This window comes from Populus nigra, chromosome 13 (assembly GCF_951802175.1).
Source record: "Populus nigra chromosome 13, ddPopNigr1.1, whole genome shotgun sequence".
NCBI lineage: Eukaryota > Viridiplantae > Streptophyta > Magnoliopsida > Malpighiales > Salicaceae > Populus > Populus nigra.
The window spans coordinates 11,042,642-11,063,078 of NC_084864.1; the positions used below are offsets into that span (position 1 = coordinate 11,042,642).

A 20,437-nucleotide genomic window follows, 5' to 3' on the forward strand; every position below is an offset into this window, starting at 1 on the left:
ATGATAAGTCTAAAATGGAATGTTAATAAATGATGGGTCTGAAATGGAACGATAATGGATAGATGCAGAAAAAAAACATGATCTTACATCACAACATGCTATTTAATTTTTTTTATTTTATTATATCAATATTTTTATAAACAAAATTAAATTAAATTGAAATAAAATTACTAAACCATGTTGGCCTGGTACAATCCGTTCAACTGAGCAGATCCATATGCACCATTCACTTCTTCCACGACCTCATTTGATTAAAAATAAAACTTGATATTTTTAAGATATTGTCATCTAAAAATAAAAATTTAAAAAAAAGATATTTTTTATCAACTCGGTTTAACTCGTCAAGCCTATTACATGGATCATGAACTTGGTTAGCTATCACAACTTTGTTTTCTAGAATTTTATCTACTTAAACAATAACAAAAATATAAACACTAAAAAAAACGTTATTAAAAATATATCATGAAGGGATATATAAAAAAAGTGCTTATTTATATTAGAAAAAAGTGTTATAATCCTATTAAAAAAACAAAGTAAATATTGATTTATACTTTATTAAAGAATATCCCAATTAAAATTTTAATTTATTTATTTAAATGAAATTTAGTAAAAAAATTAAAATATCTAATTTGAATTAAAGATTAAAAAAAAATAAAGACCAAAAAGAGACAAGTCAGTGGTCTGGCCTAGGTGGACTAGCTAGTATGCCTAACCTAGGCTATATATGTTAATCTGACCTTTCATGTCATCTACTCTTTTTTATTAAAGAAAACAATCAGATAATACATTGTTATTAATAGTAGATATCATATCATCTCAAAGCCAATTTCTAACCGTTATATGTGGCTAAAAAATCAAGATAGGCTCTTTTGAATCAATAAGCTATTTTTCAATTAATTTTCACCTAAAAACATATAATATACACCCTCGTAGCCTCTAAAAACCAATCTTTTTTTTTATCTAAAATATCCCTAAAGTGGTAATAAGAAAAAACACCAAATCAAGTAGAAAAAAATCTTTGTTGATGTCAATCTACTTTTTCCATCAAGATAATGGGTAAAAATCAATTAAATAAAACTTCTCTTATCAAATGGAACTTGTTAACACCAAAATCAACTTGTTTGATGTTAATATTTGTTCAACTATGAACTTTCTCTTTCATTTGCTCCTATTTAATGACTTTTTTTCTCCTCACTCCAACTCAAAAATTAAAATAAAAAAAGATTAAATTATAAAAAAGTAAAGCTTGATGACCAAAATAATAATAAAAAAAAAACCATGAAGAACTAAGAAAAGTTCATTATGCAAGGGAATAGTATTTTTGCTATATTTTTAATTTTTTTTGTAATGGAACTTTTTTAAAATTTGCAATCAAAATTGTAAAACTGAATCCAAATGTAAATGATAATTTGAAATGTAGAATTTAATTTGGAAACTCACTTATCATAGATCTACCAATTATTTTTAAGTGTTTTTGCTTATTAACACCCTTTATAAAATATTAGTCAATAATATAGGTAAAAAAATCTTAATAAAATAACATATTTTATACATGTAATAATTGAAAAACACGAGAACTAAAGATATCAATTATGATATATACCTAAATTTTAAAATCAAATCTTAAATAATATCCTAAACCCAAACCCTCATCCTAACTAACCCTAAACTCCAAAATCAAACATTATATACTAACACTTATCATTAACCCTATTCCAAACCACAAAACCTAACCTTAATCATAACTCAAAACTTAACTTAATTTTACTCAAAACCCCAGACATAAATTTTAAAATTTGAAATTCTCAAATCTATTGCGAATGTGCAATTAATGTGCAATTAAGGTTGATATGGATTGCTTTGAAAACTAAAGAAGCTTGTAATAAAAAAATTCAAAGCCAAATATACATACAACATGTGGCCATTGTAACCTAGATTAAATATTGTGTAAAAAACTAAGTTTTTATAACTATAATTTTGTGCCTATTTGCAACTAGTATTTCTTTTATTTTCTTTGATTTACAAGCATATTCATGCAAATTATTCTATTGTAACTTGTATAACAGTAATTGAAGTTGATAATAACACAACATAACAATGCTGGCTTTGTTCAACTGTAAATGCATAATTTGAAATTCTAAACAGCCTAGATATGAAAATTAAAAAATAACAAAATTAATAATTTCTCAAATAGAAAGCCTCCAATAATATTAATATTCCAAATACATTATTTAACCCATTTATCTTTGTTTACGTGTTCATATATAAATTTTAATTATGGTGAGTTTTTGGAGCCAGGGTATTGCTTAGAATTTGATTTTAGAGTTTTTAAATATATCATTATTTGGAATTATGATATTTTTAAGTTATTGTGTGTTTTTTAAACTCGACATTTTAAATGTTGAATTTTAAATTTATATTTTTAAATTTCGGATTTCAGAACACAAGTACAAATTGTGTTAATTTAACTGTTATTTTGCCCATATTTTTTATGAACAATTCTAATTTTCAAAAAAATATTCTCGTTTTTAAGAGAACAAAATCCACGTCACAAAGGACACCTTCCCGACTCTTCATTCCAGTTGGAGGGAAACAGAAGCTCTGACCCTCCTTGTCGTAAGTGTGTACGTAGGGAACGTGTGAGGCTTCAGCCTTCAAGTGCCGTTGGGTTAGTTAAAACCTAAAACCGTGCACGTTTCCCCCCTCCTCTTGGAAGTATCGAAACTCATATATTGCGTTTAAGCTTCTCTCTATTTTGGTTTCTCAGATTTCCCACAACACTCACACACACTTCCTTCGATCCCATCGCCAAATTTCTCTACAAAACTCCACCAACCCACCACACTTCTTCAATCTTTCTGTCAATAGAATTCAAAACTCAATAACTTAGGACATCATTCTTTCTTGGGTTTTGCTCTGAGAAGAGAGAGCATGGCTTCTATCTCTGTTCCATGCCCCAAGACTGTCTTGGTTGCTGCTGGTGCGGGATCCAACGCTCAAAATCCACTACCAAAGCATAGGATCTCTTTTCCTCGACCACCCAATTCCAATCAGAACCCGTCTCTCTCTTTCGGATCCACAGTGTCTGGTTTTGAGGTCAGTTCATCTTGTAGTAATTTGGTGGTTCTCTCTATATCTTCATCATTTGGTTGCCCATTATAAATTTTTTGAGTAAGACATGAATTATTCGCTGTCTCATTTCTTTTCTTTATCTCTCTGTGTGTGTTAAGCATGAATCTTTGATATTTTATATTGATGCAGTGAAAAATACATGTGTCAAACAATTTGTTTTGGGGTTAACGTATTCTTAAGGAAGGTTGTCTATTTTTTTTCCTTGCCTTCTATATGGTTTGATAGTTGGCTGTGATCATAGGGAAAGACAACAGTGTTTCAGATTTTTAAATTAAATTTCAATTATAGATTCATCTTTTGTGTTTTTTATACGAGTAATAATACCTTATGATGAAAGCACGTAGCTGGTAAAGCTTGAATCTTTGTACTTTTTATCTCGGTTACATAGGAAATTAATGCAACTAAAGAAGGGGGCACGGAACTATCTATAATTTTGATATTGGCTTGTTTACTACTGAAGTCAATTAGTCATGATAGTGAATGACTGCTACTATCATGACTGCTATCTGATTCCATCACCATGGATTGAGCTTCTCTTTTGATGTTTTAACATTAATGTTGTCAATTCTTAACTTGTCATGATTTTTTACTCATGATTGGATTTTCATTGATGTGATATGACTATTATATTATATGAAGACTAAAATGCATCTGTTGGAGTTGTGGGAGACCAATGTCTTCACAAAAATGTTCTTCTTGTTGTTGAAAGTTTAAGGATTTTTGGTTATCATGTGCAGTGGCCTAATAGGAAACAGCAGGCTGTTGTGAAGGTGCAGGCACAGCTGAATGAGGTAAATTGTACACGCGAAGTTAAAATTGTATGTTTATAGGAGGTAGCATCATTAGCTATTTACAAAACCCACTTCTTATTCCAAGGCTATTGCCAAGAAATCTTCAAATTCGGCGCTGGTGGTGGACACTGAACCCAAAGTTGCATCGTCAGAGGGAGAGGATGAACCCACAGAAAGCAAAATTCCTGACGTGTCATCTATCTCAGCATTTATGACACAAGTATCAGAACTTGTCAAGTGAGTCAAAGAATTTTGTAATATCCAAGTATGTATATGTCACTTGTTGTTAGGTGCTTGGCCACACATCTATCTCATTGATTGAATTAATATTGTCTTCATGAGCAGACTAGTGGATTCAAGAGATATCACCGAGCTGCAACTGAAGCAATCAGATTGTGAGCTTGTAATAAGGAAAAAGGAGGCTTTGCAGCAATCACCAGCAGCTGCTATTCTTGCAATGCAGCCTCCTTACCCACATGCAACGTTTCCTGCTCCACTACCAGCAGCTGCTCCTGCCCCAGCTGCTGCTATTCCCTCTCCAGCCCCTGCTCCTGCCCTGCCTTCTCCTGCAAAGGCAAGCCCGTCATCTCATCCACCACTGAAATGCCCCATGGCTGGAACCTTTTATCGGAGTCCAGCTCCAGGTGAACCCCCATTTGTGAAGGTAAGTGTTTGTCGTTAGTGATAATGCCATTTAAGAGCTGGAACTCCCAAGAGACAAACCTTGCAAGATTTCCCAAGTGCGTATGTGAACTCTTTCCCCATCTCCATGTATTTTCATTTTACAGGCGGGGGATAAAGTGCAGAAAGGTCAAGTCATTTGCATCATCGAGGCCATGAAGCTAATGAATGAAATCGAAGTAACTCCTCTTCTTATTCCACGTCTCTTGAGCTTATTAGTTTTAGTACTCTCTCATTTACAGATCTTTTGTTTGAAGAATTGAGTGATTCTTTGGATGCCTGATATCTATCATTTAATTTTGCTTCTTATTTTGTTTTGTGGTTTTTGTAGGCTGATCAATCTGGAACCATAACCGAGATCCTGGCAGAGGATGGGAAACCAGTTAGTGTGGACTCGGTAATCTCTCCCCCCCCATCTTTATCTTCCTACTTAGTGGAGACTCTTACATCATTCCAAACCCTTTGTTTCTTCCGTGCAGCCTCTTTTTGTCATTGTACCATGAATGACTTGCAAGGAGCTTCCTTCAAACTCTGTAGCCGCTACTGTTTTCGGAGAAGTAACTCTCAACTTTCAATATCCAGTCTCTTCTTTTTTTCCTTTTTTCTCTGTAATTTTATAGAAATAAAAAGTCCGAGTTTGTACTCTAGTTTTGTATTTGGAGTCTGGAAAAAGCCTTTGGCGATACGATATGTAAGGGATTCGGCAATTTTCGAAAAATAGAATTCAGAAGCATCAACTGGAAACCTGTAATTTTTATTCCTAGGGTCGAACTTGTAAGAAGCTGTAGCTGCCTCAGCCTCAGCTGTGCGCTGTGCAATTTAATTCAAGAATTGGTTGGTTGAACTATTTCCACCTAAACGTGGAATGCGTTGAAAAAAAAAATGCAATCCTCTTGTTTACATGTTTATCTTCCCATCCCTAACAAGTGGAAAACATCAAGGACGCTCAACTCCTCTGACCTAACAATTTTAACACAGGAGGGAGGGTAGAGAGAGCAACGAGATCTTGTGCGGACAGAGAGTTTTGTAAGAGCTAAAACGACGTAGTAACATGAATCGAGCACAAGAAGGAAAACATCATGTGAATTAAAAAAAAAAAAAAAAAGAGTCCTTGAGGAGAGCTAGGAGGCAATAAAATGATTTCATTACATGAAAAGTCTGAAAAATGGATGTACACTTTCTATCTTGCTTATGTTTTGCTCTCGATTTCTCATACTTGAAAAGAACTAGTTTCTTCAGAGAGTTAAAACAGCCCACGATTTCTGGGAAACCAACCAATGCAGGATTCTTGAATTTCACTGAAAGCAACGAATGAAGTTTGTGTCAATTGGCAAGCAAATTACAAAATGGAGATAGCTAGAGGAGAAGTGCCTCACTGCCAGAGTCCTCGCATGAAGACCCTTCATGCTTGCTTTCTTCTGTTTCCAGAATTCTATTCTTTTGCTGTCATTCTATCCTACTGCTATTTCCTTTTCTCCTACATAATATACATTCGTTAGCCTACCCTGTTTCATATTCACAAAACTATTGCCGGTGCCTACTTCTACTGCTGTTGCCTTTCCTGCCACTGCCCGGCCTCCGACCCCCGGATGCCCAGTCTTCATCTTCTTCGTCGTCTTCATCGTCTCCCATCACACGTCCAGATTTCACCTTTCTTGGGGCAGGTCGTTTCCTCTTGATATTTGCTGTGTACGTTGAGTAATCGACAGTATCCTCCTTTAAGGCTCCCTTGAATTCCTGTGCAATAACAAACCATTTAGACACAGAAGTTCAGAAGTTGAACCAAACTCTATCCCCATTCCAGTTCTATGAGACCTTCTCAATGACGGTCAAGCTACCTGATATCTCTGAACCAAATCTTGATAGGTGGACGGCAAACTGGTGCCTGTTTGACTCATGTCAAAAGGAATGTTCTGCCTTGAGAAAGCCTCTCCTGGCTTTGGGGGTTCAGTGGGAGAAAAAGCCTGGCAGATATGCCATGTAAATCAGTTGCAGACAATTTAGGCACATGCACGGTATTGTAAAGCAAAGTAATGAGAGAAACCAAATCTAAACAGTTTTTACCTGGCACCGGGCATCATTAAGGCCATACACAATTTTCAGGTGTCTCTTGAGCTTCAAAAGAAGCTCCAAAGCAGTTGCTGCGAGGCAGTCAACCTGTGTTACAACCCACAGAAAGAGGAATGAGAAGCAGTACTGGGTTTGTGAAGTAAAGAATTCTCATCTTGTATTTGTTCAAAAGCAAATGCACTCAGAGACATGAACAGCATAGCATTAATAAATTGGCATGTGCTATTCCACAATCCCGTATAAGTCATAGTGGAGCCCTCTAAAAGCTCATGCCATACCATCACTCCCAAACACTGGACACTTGGAGAGGACAAAAACCCAAAAAGTAAAGGCAGTAAGACAAAGCCCTCCATTGATCTATTCTTCTGAAGAATAAGACCCTCTATTCTTCCATCTCAAGACAAGATATAATTCAACTTCCAGGAAAAAAAAAAAAAAACAAAATTCTGCATGACTTCAAGTGCTTTCAGAAGTACCTGAATTTTCTCCACATCATCTTTGGAGATGCCTACGGACTCACCAGAGCTCACACGCTCCATCTTTGGATATCTTGAGACACTAGAGTTTAGAATTGCATGATCAGCAGGCTGTTCTTGAACTGTTCCGTTCAGATCAAATGATCTCAAAGGACTGTAATCAGGCTGACCATCTGGCTTTGGTTGAATTGTACCATTCATGTCCATGTGATGGGAAACGGGCTCCGCAAGTTCCCTTTGAATGAACCCATTTTCATTAACCATGCGAGCATTTCTTTGGGAAAAATGCAAGATTAGTCCCTTCATATTTGCTTCAAGTGCCCCTGCTCTTACTTGAATAACTCGATTTATAACATAAATCAAATACAGAGGTTCATCAGGTAAAGTAAACGGCAGCAAAGCAAGCATTTCCGTGCAGTACCTGTTAAAAAGAAGACAATTTCTAAAATATCATATCAAACTCAAAAGAATCTACGATCAGCATTACAGACAACTCACACTAAAAAAGGAATCACTGAATCACTCCGGCTTGGATTGTCAAATTTTCGCACAATTGAGGACATAAATTTGTTCCTTGAAACTCGGTTTCCGCGAATAAGCTTGTATATCCGAGAAACCCCAAGCCTTGCTTGAGATAGGGAGCCACCTTCAGATTTTCCCTTGAGATTTCCAGCAGTCTTAGATTGGATTTTTTGGTTTGGAATTTCAGGAGAAATATTAACAATAGATTTCATGAATATAAATGACAGCTGAAGGCCATCACCCAATCGGCTTTCAAAAAAAGCAGGATACCTGAAATTATTTTTGGTAAGTTGCATAACCAGAAAAAAAGGGAAAGAAAAAAACAAATTTGTTTCAAGAAACATACTTCTCATTCATATTCATCAGCAAATGGTGGGCTAATTTTGAGTTTAACTCTTGAGGATCCGTTTCCAATGCTATTAGATATGGAACACAGGTTATAGGATGGACCAGACCCTGGCGTAGTACTACTTCCACAATCTGCATAGATAGCAAATCAAGAGATATAAAACCCAAGCATGCAGCAATAACTCTAAATTTCACTCACAATCAGGTGCATGTGAGTGGTTAGACCAAGAAATTTTCCATCTAGTGTTACGAATCAGGGTCAACACTTAAACTTTTCTGGCAATATATATTTGATGTTGGACTTGTAAATAGTGAACAATTATTTATGCTTATGCAAATTAGTTTCCAAATTTTCTTAGAAAATGAACTTTCTCAAGTCCGTTTTACTTTTTACAAATGTGGCAGGGATATGCATCCTTAACAAAAGCTTTTACACGTAAAGTGACAAGAATACCCAGTCTAGGTTCTCACCTTAAGGGCAGTCTGGCGAACTTGTTCGTTGAAGTCCAAGCACCTTCCCAAAATATGATCCCAATACAGCTGGACTATACCACCACAGATGTTAGTATCACCTGCACCAGCAGCAACAGGTACACTGTTGCTCCCTTCTACAGGATGATGAGCTACACTATTAGTCTTATCTGTGTCCATTTGGCTTTCAGCATCCAGAAGATATTCATGCATATTTTGCAAAGCTTGCATCTGGTGGAATGAATGATTCAGTACACAACAAAAAAAAATGGAAAGATAAAAAAAGAGGCTAGCACTATAGTACCTTAAGACGAACATGAGAACCAGAAGATAAAGTTGCCTCCAATATTTTCCCAATGTCCTTTTCCAGCATAAACTCAGGCCTAGCAATAAGAACAAATCCTAATGCCTGAAACAATTACAAAACTAGATCATTAAACATTAATATCAAAGCGGGCCTCACATAAATCAAGAAGAGAGGAGGAAAGCATACACACCTGCAAAGACCTGACTTTTATACCGAAATCCTCCATAAGGAGATGCTTTTTAAACAAACTGAGACTGCTCGCAACATCAATATTTTTGTTGTTGGAGATACTCAGCAAAGAGTTTCCATAGCGAATAAGCAATCCAAGACAGAACAAAGAGCGGCCTGCTAGCTGTGATTGGCATGGAGTTAGTGTCTACTTTATATTCCAGTTCCATATATTTTCTATTTTTTAAAGACCATTTCATGAAAAAAAAATATATACACCCATAACATGAGATGGGCTCAATTACAACAACATTTATATCCAGTGGAATATGCAACAGATATGCACAGGGCAATTCTCTTCATACAGTTAAAGAACTTTCATTAGAATCTAGATGCAAGTGCAAAAGTCGTTCATCTCTTCTGATTTATTATACTAAATCTGACAAAAGCATCTCCTATACACGTATAACTGCAAAATACAAACAGGGAAACAGTGCCAATTACTGAACAAGGATTAACAAAAGCTCACACTACATGCACATGAAAAAGGTGACTAATCTCAGTATCCTTCAGTCCTAGACCCCAACTCCCCATAATAACCAGAGCATCGTCTCATTTGAGTCACCTGATAAATGCCACAATATGCATCCAGCATTATACTGCACATATTATATGTAGCATCACATAACAGACTTTAATGCAATACTAGATGATTAAAATCCACCAAGGCTCACAAAAATATCAGCAATATAAAGCTGATATCCAATCAAATAAGCAAGGCAAACTAAATTCTCCTCTTAGACCACTGCAAAACTTTTGGATTCATTCACATTTCCACTTTATTCTGGCAGAGCTCTTGGTACACAGAAGAGAAAACTATGTTTCATACTATTAATTTTAGGAACTTGTTTGTTTCATAATCTACAAAAAAGCTATTTGAATAGAAGGTGATAGTCGGGAGCATAATACGGTAGGCCATACTATTGTTTTCCTTAAAACCTAAGTTCCATAGGAAGAAACATGGAATACCCTCTCCATGGATACCATCCGCAAATCCTAAAGTTCAAAGTACAGCTTGAAAAAAGTAATTTGCAAAACAAAATACATATTAGCTTCTCATGTCAGATCAATAGTAAAGTTGCAGCCATAGAATATGAAAATAAAGACCAACCAATCAAACAGGGATGAAGATAATTAACCTTAATTGTAGCTACCAACCTGCTTGTTATCGATTCCTTGAGCATCCAAACGTTTGAAAAAAACCTGAATAAGATACTCAACTACACTAGCACCCTTTGCTGCTACTTTACTCAAAGAACAAAGACACCTGTGATGATGAGAGACATCATCAGCACGAGTAGAAATTTGAAAGAGAGAATTAGTTTTATCCAGAAAATAGATGGAACATAAATGCATAAATGTCCCAAATTTAGATCAACGAAGACCAAGGAACCTTTTTGTTTTCTATAACATGGCAGAATTGATTCGTGTATGGTCCTCATGGGAGTAAAAAAAACAAAAAGAGAAAAGGGTTGAAAATGAACATGCATGTTTAAGTAATAGCATAATACATCGATAAGTGCATAGAGGAATAGACTGCACAGTAATACAAGTCAAGATCTTATTTACAAACCATTCCTTGCTGCAGCAATCACAAAATAATGAGTGTGAGATAAAACACTAAAGCAGGGTCATACTTATCGGAAGCACAAGAACTTTATATACTAAATATTGCAGCATGACCTAAAAGAGAAGCAAGAAAAGAAATTTACAGATTTACTTGAGACAAGATGAACAAGCAAATCAAAAAATAAATGTTGCAACATGACCTAGAAGAGAAGCAAGAGAGGAAACATTGAAATTACTTGATGCAAGCATGGACCACTGTCAAAAACGAATGCCGAACAATCATTTGCTTCAGATCTTGCTCTAGTTCTTCAACAACACTTTGAGGCAGCTTTCGGATTAAGGGAAGAACAGAATCAATTATAAAGATTATACTCTCCAATAATTGTGCAATAGCTCGGTCATCAACCTGGGCACAAGTAAAAGCTAATTAAACTGTGTCATCTGTCTGAGAGCAAAGATACAACTGCAAATTTCTCTCTTTCTTATATCAGTATACTCGAAAAAATCTCTGATACAATCACTGCACTGGTACATCTTCCACTAAGATTTCAGTATTTGTGACAAATTACTGAAATCTGAACAGAAGATGTATGTACAAAGGAGTATTGAAGATTTTTCCCTCTATAAACTGAATTCAAAAGAAAAATTTAGGAGAAGAATGTGCACTGTAAGGGGGGAATATTAAAGAAAAAAATTGCATCAAAACAATGCTAAGTTACATGGAAGTAGTTTGTTCATGCAGTTTCCAAGGAGAAAGAAATGCTAAGCACATTCCACTTGACTCAAAGATGAACAGGTACAGGTTAAAAGAAAAAATCTCTCAACGGGCATACAAGTTTAGACCTGGTATATGTCAATTCTGCATAAAAAGGCTATTTCCACTAAGCAATGTTCTGAGATACAAATCTTGAGGAATCAGAAGCTTAAACATTTTTTCCATGACATAGCTGCTCTCAAAAGTCAAACTTAGAACATCAGAAATTGCAAGCCTAGGATTTTGATTATCACCCCAAAGAATGGCACTCCTTTTAGCAGCTTGTACACATAAGCCAACAATTCCTCTGCGTTGCTGCTAAACAAAACCCCTTCCCCATCTCTAAAATTGACTCAATTGTTCAAACTTGTTTTTACAGGAATGTGAAAATATAGACTTGAGTTATATATGATTAATGATGCCCAAAGACTAGAAACAAAGAACCCACCTGTAACTCAATTTTGGGGGAAACTACCAAAAATTTTGAATTGTAAATGCATGTCCACCTAATCAGTGCTCAAATTCACCATAAAGATCAACCATTTACCACAAAATACAGCCAGTAGAGTTCAAATTCATCCCTAAGCAGAATAGAAAAGATGAAAGGGAAGGCTAATAAAATACAGTTCTTCAGACTACTGCAGATTCTGATTCCATTTGATTCCCAAAGCTTGATATGGGTTCAAATCCAATTTGGGATGTTGGATTCCTAAATTCAATCATTTACCCTTCACCAGCTAACTCTTAGAAAGAAAAAAAACCCATGCTTGACAGTCAAGCAACAAGATCTAATACCATATGTGTGGATATAATAACCAAAACTACCAAAATTATGCCACCAGATTGACAGAACATTGTCAAAAAAAAAAACTTCAGATAACCTGACTCTTGAGATATGGCTGTAGAGTAACAACGAACTGGGAGGGATCAGAAGCAGGTGCACAAAGCGTTGGATCAACAACACAAAATGCATGCAATGCAAGCACATAAGGAAGTGTGCAGAGCTCCACTTCATCACTATTCATTTCCTCTACCTGCCAAGAAAAAATTTCTTATCATGTCCTTTGCAACCAAACAGACAATCAAATGCGTATAAAATAAAATAAAAACAGAAATACCTGCAGTATTCTTTCCAGTAAGCACTTGCACATCAACTCACAGCGCTTGCGCACTGATGCAAGTGACACGGGGTTGATCCCAACAGCTTTAGCTGATTGAGGAAAAAAGTCAAGGGCTAGATTGCGCTTGATGACTGTGACAAGAAGCTGATGACTTGGCATCCTCCTCAACATCTCAACAATTTGCTCAGTCTTCTTAGCCACCTCCAGTGGCACAGAACTGCCATCTCCAAAAAATTGTGTTCGCAATCCAGAAGATTCCTCAAACCAAAACTCATAAAATGTTTTGCAGACAAGATCCTGTACATAACAGAAGCATGAATACAGGGAAATAGCATAGGGGAAACACATTTTATCTGCTGTTATTGAAGTAGCTTTTCTGGCTATGTTTTCTGCTACCCTGCCACTTGTATTCTATAAAAGAAAGTAGAAAAAAGTTGTTATACTATTGTAATTTGCTGAAAGCCAGATTCCTCAGAAGGAAACATTTTTATTATTTTTGGATGCTAGAGTGGTAAACCAGAAGATCACCATATTCAAGATTTTTGCAACGCATTAGTCCAGGTGTGAGGGAAAACAGTGGTCAATAATGGCAGTTACACTTCAAAAGAATGAACATTGTGGTCTAACCAAATTGTACATGGCATGATCACATATGGCAACATGAAAAAGTTAAGCAACTGGTAGACAATTATAGTCAGTAGCCTAATTGCCTGAAATGATATACGAACTCATTCTGTTTTGCTTTAAACTACCTGAATACTGGATTCGTCATCACTGACACGGGATATGATCTCAATACATGCAGTTGTAAATTGAGTGAAGTTTGGATTTGAAATGCACATGTCTCTGATGATTTTGATAGCTCGTTTTCTCACGCTCACTCCAGTATCTTTTATCCTTTCAGCAACCTTCTCAAAATACTGCATCACAAAAATATGGACTTGGGGAGGGAAGAAGCAGATGTAATAAAAAGAAAAAGAATTAGCAAAGTTTGATTTCGCATACCTGCAGACCGACATCAGGGTGTGAAGCAATATGCCTACCAACAAGTTCCAATGCAGCTTCTCTCACAGATATTGCTGAATCACAAAATCTTCCTTCAACAGCCAATTGTACTCGCTTGTCACGTAATACATCAGGATCAGCTTCTACAATAATACTGACCTGATCCCATGAAACAAAATAAAAAGAAAGGCCACTGTATTACATCAAAATAACCACAGAAGTGTTTAATTTACAATCAAAGGCAAAGCAGATCAAAATATAAATTCTTCTACTTACTGCTCGTAATGCCTTGGCCCTAATTACAGGAGAATTCTCCCTCAAACTTGCCTAGAAACAAGAAACGTGTAAGCATCAACACATGTTCTGCACATGCATGGAAAATAGAGAAAGTGAGATGCTATACTGACCAAAAGCATATGAAGAATCTTATCGAACCCTCTACAAAAAGAACTATTTTGTCCCAATGCTAAAGCAATCTTCTTTACAGAATCCCTCGTCAACAATGAAAATGCAGTCCCAGAATCACGCACAATAAGGTTTGATTTCAGTCTAGTGAGATGGTACATAAACTTTTGTTTAGATTTCGGGTCATCCTTGTACCACAAGCACAGATAAAACCTGCACAGACATGTTCTCTAATAAACAAAACTGTAAAACATTTAAATGGAGAGGAAACAGCATCATAGAGTACAAACCAGCGAACAAAGAGGTATGCATCATCAGCAGAAACAACATCTTGGAGGTAATTTAAAAGCATTTGTTGAACAATTTCAGCTTTTGTTACTGTATCTGAAGCATCCGAATTGTTCTTTGACCGGATATTATCCTTTTTTTCCTCATCCTTGTAATGTGAATCACTGTAAGATTGTAACACAAGAAGTTGATTCTTGCAGAGGCAAATCATACAGTGCCAGCTTCGATTAGGAGCTTCATGTTCTCTCACTCCCATGCAATCAGCATGAAACAATCTGTGACAACCCGGACACATAAACAACCTGTTCTCCACCCTTCCATCTAAGCAAACACAGCATGCATCTTTTGGGAAACTCAGATCCACATCATCCCCACAACTCAGTTCCTGCAATATCCAAAATTTGTTCCCACTACAAATAAGTGCATCCTGCTTTAACCTTGCTGCAATGGTGCCCAGAAAATCAATGGCCATGGAACGTGCAGAGACATCCTTGGATTTCAGTCCAGCATTCTGAAGTAGTAAGACACAAAGAACCTGCAAACAGAAGTCCCTTAGCATGAAAACATGTGTGTTTTCATGAGGAAGCAAAATTAGATTCAAATCTATCTCACCTCCAGAATGGGAGACGAAGAAGGGTATTCTGGTAAATTGAGAGTTGTTAGTAGATCTGTAACAAGATTCTCCATCATCACTTTCAGTTCAGAAGCATCTTGATTCTTGACAGTAGTGAAGCGCTGGAGAACTCGGGTCCAGAAAAGACAGCAGGTCTCTGTGGCTGCTTCGTGGGACTTGATAGGATAACTAGCATCCAAAGAGACTTCTAAGATGGAATTACCACTCGATGCTTGCCTCAAAGCATCAGGAAGGTTTGCACTGCTCTGAACCAATTGAATCAGTAAAGCAGTTACCATCTGAATCTGCCTCTGTTCTTCATCAGGCAGGTGATAGGCTCTGAGTGCTCGCTTTGAGGATGGTAACTTCCAGAGTAGCTGAACTATTTCGTCTATGATGTATGGACGATGCTGTATGTATGAATAGAATATCTGTACCATAATAAACAAAAAAACACTAAGAGACCACAAAACCATGTGATGCATATGTATATTTACATGTATAGAAGAATCCATGCAAGTACAAATGCACATGCATTAGCTCTCAAGAAAAAGGAAAAGTGTAAAGAGCTCTACCCCACAGATTAACCCAATAGCCTTCATCTGCAAAAGTTGGATATTGTCCACCAAAAAAGTCGTAAAGCTTGTCCTCACCAGTTGTAGAATGCAACTATCAGATAACCTCTCTATCAACAACAAATCCTTCAGTAAACCGAGTATTGTGCACAGTTTTTGTAGTATAGTATTCACAGCACCAGAGACCCTGTCAAGGAAAAAGGGTAAACAATCAAGAGAAACCTCAAATTCTAAACTCTTAAATTTGCCATAAAATTTAATATCAGGGAAACAGAATTTTGATAAGCGCACCTGTTGGATGCTGACTTCTTCACTCTTACACTCTTTACAGTTCGCCGTTTCTTGTTAGCTGAACCATAGTCAGGGTCAGGCTCTTCGTCTTCATAACCTGAGAATAAATAGTAGATGGTTTCAGCTTTGAGCAATGCAAGAAGAACTCAATTAAAAACCAATAAAAGAACACAATGACCTGTTATGGTAAGGAAAACCAATTTGAAAATTTCATGACCATGTTTTTTTCTTGTTTCAAAATGACATGCATAGTCATTAGCAATTTTCAGGAGAAAAGGAAAAGCCTGTTGGGGAATGGCAAGTTAACAGAAGGGAAAGAAACAACTGAATGAAGGTACAATGCCTACCTTCAGGTGCCCCATTTTCACTAGGCCTATGCAAAGCACGATATGATGGATCATAAGCAGACATCACATCCATTATTTGATGCTTAGAGAACTCCAAAATTCTTTCAATAATCTGATATGGAAACACCACAATCAATATTGATAAATTAAGATCATGCAAATCTTGAGAAAAACATGTAAGAACATACACGGCAGAGGGAGAATGCTTGATTATTTTTTTCATTACAGAAAGAGAACATTTAAAAGACATTTTTAATATATCAAAATTAATAAAGGAAGCACCTCTTCTTTATACAGCTGCTTTGGCATGTTATTATGCGCCATTACAGCTAGAGCTGCATGAATAGACTCCAGCGCACAGAAGACATAGGAGACTACTTCTGAATCTGACTGCAGCATTAAGAAAAACAGGAAAGCAAATAAAATAACTAAATCATACTACCAACACAATGAAAGCATCAACCACAAGGGAACACATCAAAGTTATTATAGGACAAAAAGTCAAACCATATCTAAAATCAAAACACCAATAGAGATATCCAGAAAACTCTTGACCAAAAAAACAAATCAAAGTTCTAAATCCAAGGGCCATAGTTGATGGTTCTCATTAAGCAAGCTGGCTGTTCAAGCCATCAATTTCCTTGGACTTTTACTAAGCATTTCAACATCAGATCAAAGGAAACAGAATAAAATTCAAATTCCACAATCATATATTTAGCCTATCATTTGTACCATGGACCACATCATTGTCAATATAGATTATTGACTTGATCCTTGAAGATCTTGTAGAAGAACTCAGTGTTATATATCCCAAAACTCCACTTAAAGAGCTCCCACCAACTCAGAAAGGTCAAAATTACACTAAGACACATTAGATTTAACAGACTGGTATGCAATAAATGTGAACAGTTTAGCTCACAAGACTGCTAGCAAAGGAGTTGATAACACTGAGAATGAATATAATAAATTTATAATCTCCTTATCTTATTACTAACAAACAGTAAATGGCATCCTAAGAAGTGTAGAAAAAGAGAATGCTATGATAACTGCATCAAAAGGGAAGTAAATCAACAACTTAGATAGCTAACAAGAATCAAGTTCCAAAAGTGAAACTTAGAAAGAAAAAATAATACAGGTGAACTGTCCCAGAATAAAATTTAGGGTGACACCACATCCTACAAGCCTACAAGAACTCAGATGCGACTAAAAAAAACGAAAACTCACATGTTCACATTCATCAATGGATAAGCCTTCAGCTCGATGTATTTGGTGATCCAGAACCCTCAAGAGTCTTACAAGAACTTCTACAGGGATCAAATTTAAAAGCTTTTTTGCACGTAACGATGTTATTTCATTCACAAGCTTTCTGAGGTCAGCAGGAGGCAACGATAACCACTCTGCTTCTTCCCGATCATCACCAGGAACTTCAGCTCTTCCACAAAAGTCTTCCAACATATCACAGAAGCTTCCAATTGTTGCATCTGAAAAAAGATGTCAACAGCAAAACCATAAAATGAATAAGAAATGAGAGAGATAAGAGTTCAAAATATCACCAGTAGCTCTACCTTGAAGCTCAGCAGGATCTGGCTGAATCACTGCTGAAATGTCATCACTGCCTTTTTTCTTGACTTTTGGTTTCCTCAGAGATGAGGCAATGTCCTGCAGTTTATCCCCTAAGTTACCAATAAATATTGAACCCGATCACATAAAGCTAAATCCAAAATTTTGCATACATTAGGGGTGTATTTCGGTTGGTGATTTTGAAATCCATCATAATCTCTTTGTGCTTGAAACGAAACAGGTACACTTAGCTCAATGCGCTTGCTTTCAAATGCTGCATTTCCAGAAATTTGCCCCTTACCTGAGAAACTTGAACAAATGCAATAACCCACAAGCACAGCAACTCTTAAGTGTTATGTAAGAAATAATGCAAGCTTTAAAGGAAAATAAGTTTAAAGAATAGTATATAACATGCAAAACACCTAAAGATGGTACATTTATCTATTTATGAATTGTTCTGTCAAATGATGGCCCCTAAAGCCACCTTCATGTCTTTCCAGCTACATATTCTACTCCTGAGTGGTGATCGCTACATCTTTTTTATTCAGTTACGAGGACCACCATTCCTGTCTCATTATGTGTGATTCAGTTCTATTTACAATTACAATTCTTTTAGTGACAACACATTTGCTTTAATTAAAAATCTAAAAGAGTATTTCCATCAAAAGGAATATTTGCAGGTGATTGTAAGTGCTTCATGGATCATAAAATATATGAACCACTTACCAAAATCCATGAATATTATATTTTTATGTACCGCGTTGTATAGGAAGCAATCCAGGCATCTCCAAGGCAAAAGTAATGCCAGAGACCAACCAAAAACATATTAAATGTAGGTCGATTTGTGTAATTGTGGTCAAACTGTTTCAGCTATAAAGTCTAAAGATAATCACTAAGGAAGAAGTCACCTTCCATTTTCTGACAGGTTTCTTCACAAAAATTCTATGCAAAGAAACAATCCTCATATAAATAAACGAAGAACCAATGACAATTTGATGAATTATGAAAGATATGATAGGACTGGATACAGAAGGAAGCCACCATGCTCGGTCAATTCTAAAATTTAGCAACAATAGGATTAACTTGCTGTATACTATCCCACTCATCCTCAAAGTTCACTCTCAAGATCATTACAACAGAGAAGCACATACACTATTAAACGAAACAGAGAGCAATAATTTCACCTCCATATCATGCAATTATCTTATCTATCCAAACACTTCCAAGCCATCTCTTATCTATCTAAATCTGATCAACATCTTAATTCTCCCTCTCAAACAAAACAGGAGTGTCGTAGAAATCACCTTAGGGAAACCATGGAACATTATTCCCTATTTTCTATGCTCGTCTAACATATCCTAAACTTAACATCTCATCAACTAAAGTCCACTTTGTCAGTAAACTTTCTACAAACATACCTAATAGTCTAATCAACATGAAAAACACAAAGGCTAAATGCAGGCACTCATATTGCAATCATGCTATTCTTCTTTTCTGAGACTAATAGCATTGAAAATTGAGTAAAGAATACCTCAAAAAGTACCCTTATATGGAAACATATTCCTAAAAGCTTTGAATTATACCCTTTTCCAAATGATTCCCACAGTTTACAATCATCTCTATATCCAATAAACATAAGCCTAAAACTGCTAAGCAAACTTCCTGCATTCTTCTATAGCAATTAAATCATCTATCAATTCAACTATACATTAAAAGAATCATTTCTAGTAAAGAGAACAATATGAAAAGAGAAAAAGCGTGTACTTTGTTTACCATGAGTAACATACTCAAATGCATCAGGAATGCAGCGAAGAACCTCTTCATAAAGTTCCAACCGCTCCACGTTGTCAGACGCAGTTTCCCTATTCTCATCTCTAAGTGTCCTGCAAAACAACACCAGGCATAAGCAAAATCATAACACCGATACAATAAAGATGAGCTTGACTAAAATCATGGATTTTCTGGACAATCACGTTAAGTTAATCGAGAAACTACGGAATTAACACAAATTAAGGTTTTGAAAAGAAACTCGGTGTAAAGTAAAATATTAATTTATTCAGTTCAAGCATGAATTAAAGTTTGCTACACAAAAAAATTACATTTATCACTCGAATTTCAAAAATAACAAATAATAAGTAAAAATAAATAAATTATTATAGAAAAAAGGAAGGCTTACAGGTAGGATACGTCGGTTTGACGAAGCAGATCAGCGATTCTGGAAGACTGAGACAGAATTTCATTTCGATTCAAAAACCAGAAATTACTATTTCTAGCACTAGCTCCGTCGAACAACCGGAGCTCCGGATCCGAAGCGCCACAGAAAACAGGAAGCGAAGGCAAAGGCAAACACGGCGCTACTTCAGAGTGTATGCTGTTGGACAGGCCGATTCCTCTAGGAACCGAACCCGAACCGCTTGGATTTGAATTTGAATTGCTCATCGATTAATTAACCGGTGAGTTCTGAATTGACTAACTAAAAGCATCAAGTGAAGAAGTAAGGGAGGGGGAAGGGATAATAAGTTGGAGTGGTAAGAGTGTAATAATGTGGAAGTGCAGGGGTAATTAGTGAATAATTAGGGTTTTCAGTAGACTCAGCGAGTCTATTTGTTGAGACTTGAGACCGAGAGAGAGAGATTAGGGGAAGAGAAATGAGAGAAGCAAAATCACAGTTGGCGGGGAAAGTGATTTTATTTTTGGGGATTTTTTGGGGATAAAAATGTGGATTTTTTTTTTGGTTTTATAGGAGAAGAAAATTGGGAGGAGTCGATAAACTTACTGAAACACCCTTGGTTGACGGTTTCTGCCTTCTCTCTTGTTAATTGTTATGGAGGTTGGGGAGGTGGTTTTGTTACGAAATTGAAAGGGACTAAATTATTGGAATTA

At 36.1% G+C, this 20,437-nt stretch overlaps 2 protein-coding genes across 8 annotated transcripts; one reads left to right on the forward strand and one right to left on the reverse strand.

The window, feature by feature from the left end:
- The first annotated feature begins 2,627 nt into the window (after positions 1-2,627).
- On the forward strand, positions 2,628-5,448 carry LOC133671382 (biotin carboxyl carrier protein of acetyl-CoA carboxylase 2, chloroplastic-like). Its single transcript, XM_062092141.1, has 7 exons — positions 2,628-3,096; positions 3,870-3,923; positions 4,009-4,160; positions 4,269-4,587; positions 4,712-4,783; positions 4,936-5,001; positions 5,084-5,448. Exons 1-7 carry the CDS (start codon positions 2,932-2,934, stop codon positions 5,105-5,107), a joined length of 852 nt encoding a protein of 283 aa, XP_061948125.1. The 5' UTR covers positions 2,628-2,931; the 3' UTR covers positions 5,108-5,448.
- Positions 5,449-5,726: 278 nt separating this feature from the next.
- Positions 5,727-20,301, reverse strand: LOC133671380 (sister chromatid cohesion protein SCC2). Of its 7 annotated transcripts, XR_009834294.1 has the most exons (29): positions 19,731-20,301; positions 19,319-19,437; positions 17,728-17,855; positions 17,548-17,653; positions 17,219-17,475; positions 16,277-16,384; positions 15,995-16,106; positions 15,648-15,744; positions 15,357-15,543; positions 14,781-15,212; positions 14,171-14,703; positions 13,883-14,093; positions 13,752-13,802; positions 13,476-13,634; positions 13,223-13,390; positions 12,468-12,767; positions 12,231-12,383; positions 10,832-11,001; positions 10,185-10,293; positions 8,989-9,150; positions 8,796-8,900; positions 8,492-8,722; positions 8,019-8,152; positions 7,649-7,942; positions 7,151-7,571; positions 6,669-6,761; positions 6,443-6,568; positions 5,981-6,341; positions 5,727-5,902 (listed from the first exon to the last, which is right to left on the reverse strand). XR_009834294.1 is itself a non-coding variant. In XM_062092137.1 (28 exons), the coding sequence occupies exons 1-28, from the start codon at positions 19,991-19,993 to the stop codon at positions 6,129-6,131; spliced, it is 5,427 nt and encodes a 1,808-aa protein (XP_061948121.1). In that variant the 5' UTR covers positions 19,994-20,301; the 3' UTR covers positions 5,727-6,128. The 7 variants fall into 7 exon arrangements, 6 of the variants coding, with proteins under 6 accessions (XP_061948121.1, XP_061948118.1, XP_061948119.1 ...); XM_062092137.1 differs by having other exon boundaries at positions 5,727-6,341; positions 17,728-17,863; positions 19,342-19,437; XM_062092134.1 differs by having other exon boundaries at positions 5,727-6,341.
- Between the last annotated feature and the right edge of the window lie 136 nt (positions 20,302-20,437).